General features: G+C 42.1%; 1 protein-coding gene across 2 annotated transcripts in view; it reads left to right on the top strand.

The window, feature by feature from the left end:
• The first annotated feature begins 580 nt into the window (after nt 1-580).
• cacna2d3a (calcium channel, voltage-dependent, alpha 2/delta subunit 3a) overlaps nt 581-6,000 on the top strand; it is a 111,222-nt gene continuing 105,802 nt past the window's right edge. The window contains exons 1-2 of one of the 2 annotated variants that reach the window (XM_065961092.1): nt 581-1,278; nt 1,656-1,737. In XM_065961092.1, the coding sequence (XP_065817164.1) occupies nt 1,160-1,278; nt 1,656-1,737 (201 nt within the window). In that variant the 5' untranslated portion in view covers nt 581-1,159. The remainder of the gene's footprint in view (nt 1,279-1,655; nt 1,738-6,000) is intronic. The other variant, XM_065961093.1, reaches the window with a different exon arrangement.

Here is a 6,000-nt window from a genome sequence, read left to right as displayed (position 1 = left end):
TTAGTTTTAAATTCAATAAGACTCAAACCCTTCCAGATTTAATGTTCATTCTTCTTATGCTTGTGAAGACAAAAAAAAAAAAAGAATCTTGTAACAGGTCATCTATTGATTTGATGGTTTGACTAACAGTGCCATTGATTTTTTACACAAAGAGTTTGTCTGCCATCAACCGGGCACCACTTCTGTTGTAGTATGGAGATCTATTCAGTCCATGTTCGTCCCTTCCAGTGCTTTGCCAGAATCCTTCCTTTGTGAAACATGACCCGTTGGGGTCCATCGCCTGGAGGCTCTCATCATCCTCATCCTCCTACACAGGCACAGCCCATACTGTATTGTGCATTTATGCAGCATACTGTAACTGACTTATCTGGCCCTTCCCTCCCTCCTCCCATTTACTCTCTAAGTTTCTTTTCTCTGCCTCCACTCTCTGTCCTTTGCCAGGACTTTGGCTGTAATTCCTGCATCAGTGGCAGGGGAATCAAGTGCATAGTTTGATCCTGAAAGCTAAAGGCTATTGTAGCCTATGAAAGAAAGAGAGAGAGAGAGAGAGTGAGAGTGAGGGGGGGAGAGAGAGTGAGGGAGAAGTATGGCGCAATTCAACAAAACAGCATCTTCAGTAGCCTTTCCTCAGCTCCTCAGAGTGAGGAGAGAAAGCGAGGGAGAGACAGAGGGTGTGAGAAGAGGAGGCTAGTCGCATCACTCGCGAGGAGTAGGCGTGCTCTCGTGCGCGGCATCGTTTGATGTTCTCCCCGTTTTTCCCCACTTGAACCTCCACTCTTGTGCTCCCTGTGGGCGAGGTCGGTCAAATAGCATACAAAAGCGTCTACGGACTTTCCCTCACGAGAGGGGTTCGGGGCTCGACTCTCCGCCGAGCAGCAGAGCCGTGAACGCAGCACCGGCCAGCGGGACCACACCGCGACACTTTCGGGAACTCCCACAGCTGTGGAGGAAACCTGCCGTTTATCCGAGAACAGCTCAAAAAAAAAAAAAAGATTGCTATGAATGACTTAGTTAGCCGACACAGGTGACTTTTATTCCCTCTTCCCCCTTTTGATTTCTGGATTCTGTGGAGGAGAACATTTTTTTTTCCACGGGGGCATTAGAAGCCCAAAAGTCGCACTCTGCGCGTGAGGAGGGTTTCTTTTTTTTTTTGCCCAAGATGCTTGTGGACAGGAGCTGTGTGATTTCCGGTGCGTGTTTCGTTTTACTTTTCTCAACTCTTCTCAGCACCGGGGTCAACGGAATGGGAGGAACTCACCAGAGCATCCCTCCGTCCGTGTAAGTAGAACATCTTTTACGCAGAGGTGCCGCGTGTCTTTTTTTTTTTTGTTTTCTAAGTTTCTAAGCGGAATTTGAGTTCAAAATGTGCCAGCTGTGTGTCTCTACTAACATATCCGAGCAGGAAAAAAAACGTCATATTATACTGTTCAATATGGTAATTTAGGGTTTGTTTAACTAGTGTGATGCCTCATTTATCCCCCAAGTTTGAGGTAGGCTATACCGTATAGAAAAAAAAAAAATTGTAAGGATTGCAAGCTCTTGCAAAATTTGCCCCAAACGTTGGTTATAACTCAAAATATTGTAGCTTAGCTGGTCGCTGTTTTTTTTTACAATGTGTTAAGATGTTCCCTTTTCTGTATGGTTGCTGCCTGCAGGGTGAAGCTCTGGGCTTCAGCGTTTGGTGGGGAGATGAAGTCCATCTCTGCAAAGTACTCTGGCTCCCAGCTGCTGCAGAAGGTGAGCGATTTTATTGTCAACTGTTACATTTCTTTTTTTTTTTTTTTTTTAGATACTATTTAAATGTCCATATAATCGAACTTGAACAGGGTTTTCATGTGGGTGGTTTGACTTTCACAAAATATTGAGTTGAAGAGAGGAGAGGAGGAGAGAGAAAAGTGGCTCTCCTGTCCATGAAATCTGGTTTTTTTTTGGTTTTTTTTGAGACATTTTTCTATATCAGACAGCTTTGTATGAACACACTGGGATATACTCTGAGTTACACTTTTTTTTTTTGCAAAGCTGAAAGGGTGTGCTACTTCAAGTAAAGCAACAGTTTATTTAAAGCTCATATGCCTCTCTGAGAGACTTTCAAAAATGCAGTGTGGATGTGAAAGACCAGCTTATGAGAGAAAAAAAAAAAAAAAACTGCTGCTGAGTAATTTTTTCAAGTTGAGAGAAATGTCACTCTTCATCTCTCACACAGCAGGACCTGCGCTTTTTAGCCACTTCAGAATTGGTAATGCATGTCGACTAGGTAGGCACTGATTCAAAAGCTTATTCCGAACGTGCCTTTTTAAATGGTTGTCCAATTGTCAAGCACTCTAACAGATACATTCAAACACAAAAACACACACTCTCTGGGAAGTGCTTTTCTTAACTGAATGTTCATTTCATTTCAACAAAAACCCCTTACCTTTTTCCATAACGCTCTGCAGTCTCGCCCCTTCCCATTTCTCTCTGCTGTGTGCCATTTATGCAAGATTTCAGAGAGTGATGGAATGCAAATTTTTCTAATGGAGGGTCAGTTGATGAAGCACGAGTTAAAAGTGGCTAATGGATAGCGAGGTGGATAAAGGGCCAGGCTGGTGCTAACCTTTCAGCTGGTGCACACGAATAATGTGTGCTTGGGGTTCTGGTGGTTTGCAGAGACAAACTGTGGTGCTCCTGCAGTTAGGTGTTATACACATGCTGGATTAGAGTTCGTATATGATGAGGCAACCATGAACACAAATCTGCACTCACAGAAATGTATGCACGCGACCACAGAGTTTATATTCACATGCACACTCACATAGACACACATGAGCGTACATTTCATCAGAAGCTACAGTGCTGCCGTGTTATCTCTCTAACAGGATAAAAAAACTGTTCCCCCTTCTCATCTTTTTCTGCCTCCAAAAAGCCGATAACCCTCCCACAGAGTGACGACCTCTTTATGAAATGCAAATGAAGGCCGCAGGGTTAATTGAGCAAAGAAAAAGACTGGAGACCTCTTTTGTGGGAAAAGTGCATCTTTCCCAGCAAACTGGTGATCGCATGGTATCCGCAGATGAGCATGGTATATTAATGCACGCATGCAGTTAGTGTCCTGTTTACTGGGCTCTATTGTGGATCTGGATCAGTCTGGTAACTCTTCTACAAAAGCTGAGGAGGGACCACAGTTTCCCTGAGGGCACATATGCTTTTAAATGGGCAGAAAGAAAGAGGGATGTACACTGTTGTTCAGAGATTGGAGGATGGTACTAACGAGAAAGGACCCAGGCTTGTGTGTGTGTGTGTGTGTGTGTGTGTGTGTGTGTGTGTGTGTGTGTGTGTGTGTGTGTGTGTGCGTGTGTGTAAGTGCTTGTTTGTGTGTATTTCCCCTGGGCGGGGGACAGATGGACTCACTCTCTCTTCAGATATCTCTCTGACCCTAGCGTAACAATACTCCCCTGGAATAACCATACCTCTGCATTAGTCTCACACAAACACACACACTAATATCTAACTTAGCCTGAGTCATGCTGCATACATAGACAGTGAGGGGAATGTCTCCCAACGTACAGACTATTAAAAAAAAACAAAAAGTGAATTGAACAAAAAAAGGATTGAAACAGCTCATCAAAGTGTTAAGTGATGCAATACACAAAATACACAAACATTGTATTTTCTTTGTTTATAGGTTTTACTGCTGACCCTTTATAGAATATATATGTCATCTGTCACTTTAACTTTCTGAATTGAAAACCATCGTAACATTTTGAAAAGCTACCTGATGACGGTGTACAAACCTAATGGTGCAGTTAACAAAACTCCACAAGTAACATCAGGTTATTACAGTCAGTGCTCATCAGGTTTTATTTTATTCATTTTTTTTTTTTTTTTTAAGTTTTGTATTTAATGTGTCTCATGCTGTTATTCTGTGTTCCAAGTGGAATCTATTACAATCAGAAATTGATTCTCTCTTTGTGCCAACTCTGTTTTAATTTGATGCTTGATTTAAGTTCCCATTGAATCATCAAGTGAGAGCTATTCGAAAAAAAGTACAACCGTGTGGCAAATGATAATTAAAAACATCAAATGGTACAGTTAATCGACTTTGTTTTCATTGACAGCCCCAATACAAAAACAGAAAGACAAGAATTTCATATTTTTTAATAAAAATGTATCAAGACAGATGATTTCAAATGCTTCAGGCAGTGTGAGGACGGCTCTACGTTATATATTTTTCTTTCAGTCCTCTTGCACTATAGTCCCCCCCTCATGTCCTCTTTCAATTCCTGTCCTGATTTGTCCTCTCTTCCCACGCCATGGCACGCTTCCTGTTTCCATCGGAAACGGCTCGTGTTTCAAGGTTATACAGTCAGGGCATATATGCGTGTGTTTGGTGTGTGTGTGTGTGTGTGTGCGCGTGTGTTTGGTGTGAGTGCGTGTCTGAAGAAGAAAACCTGATCAATAATGCCTTCAAATAGTTACACAGATCCGATCCTATCAGGTTTCTCATCACTGTATGTACCAAAATGACAATGCACAAACTATGTTTGTACAGTTATTGTGTACACACTTACACAGCCTCATAAAGAAAAGAAGACTTGAGTCACATTAAACATCTCCCACTGATAGCTGGAATTAGCTCTGTGTGTTTTACCCTCTTCACTGCTATTCTGTTGAAATCTTTAATTTCATGTATCATTGAGCAACCTGTCTATATGAGCCAGCCTGGCTGTTATGCCTGTGTGTGTGTGTGTGTGTGTGTGTGTGTGTGTGTGTGTGTGTGTGTGTGTGTGTGTGTGTGTGTGTGTGTGTGTGTGTGTCCGTGTGTGTGTTGTCGGCTGGACCAGTTTTCACCTCACTGCTGTTTATGGCTCTCTGGAATCAAAGTAGGGGGACATTATTCCTCACAGACATAACTTGAAGCCTTTTGGAAGACATACGACAAATTATGTTTCTGCAGCTCAAAGTCGGAAAGTTGACCCTACATGTCTACTTTTCTGTTTCAAAGCATAAGCAGGTCCTGAGGGGGAGGAATTCTCAGCAGGTGTATGCGCATGTAGTTTGTGTCTGTTTCAGTGTGTGTGTGTGTGTGTGTGTTAGGTTTGCATACCTAGTAGAAGCATGCTCAATCACACACACACATTGCCTCTCTCACACTCAGAGGCGCATACTGTATATAGCAGAGGATGATAGGAAGGTGTAATGATGTGTGACAAGTGTATGCTGGAATCGATTTGCTGGTGTGGGGAGGAAGAGTGTGTGTCGGGGTGCAGTGCGTGTATCGTTCTGCTTTACCACAGCAGGACTCTTGACATGTCTCTACAAAATATTCCTCAAGTTTGGGTCAAAGAAGACAAGGCGCAGCGGTTCCTCAAAAATAGCAGGGGATAAAAAAAAAAAAAAATATCCCTGAAGCTGTCCAGTGGAGTGAAGAGGCAAAAAAGCTGAGACAGATGCAACATGTGCGTGCTGAGTTTATAGAGTATAGAGAATGAGTACCAGAACAGCTGAAGAGGAACGTGTTTCATTTGTACCCACTGATGGAGCCAGGCCTCGGCTTATGCCACATAGCATTTAATTTACATCCAATAAAAGTACGAGTATATCAACTAAAACATGGTGAAAAAAACAATGACTCATTTTTTTCTCTTTTTCTCGACATGATATACTTTACATATACTGTATGCCTGGTAGTCCTGCAACATGCTCACTATAAGAAAACCCTCTAACTCTCACTATTATTTTGTTGGGGTTTTTTTGCACTGAACGCAATCAAACTTTTGGTTCGCGTAATTTTTTTGGCGCCCCCCTGTGGGGAAATCACTGCCTATTATCCCTCTGCTGAACTTGTCATGTACAAGATCAGTTATAGTATATAAGTATAATATATATACTATAATCCAATAGAAACAATAAATCATGCCACTGATGGTCTTTGCCTGTTTAGAGGCATCATTAGTAATTTCAGACACTTTTATTTCTGGTTAAAAACTCCTCACAGGGGCTTTAAGAGTCTTTGGCTTCTGT

Source organism: Labrus bergylta, chromosome 12 (assembly GCF_963930695.1).
Source record: "Labrus bergylta chromosome 12, fLabBer1.1, whole genome shotgun sequence".
In the NCBI taxonomy this organism is placed as follows: Eukaryota; Metazoa; Chordata; class Actinopteri; order Labriformes; family Labridae; genus Labrus; species Labrus bergylta.
This window is presented reverse-complemented; position numbering and strand designations above follow the sequence as displayed.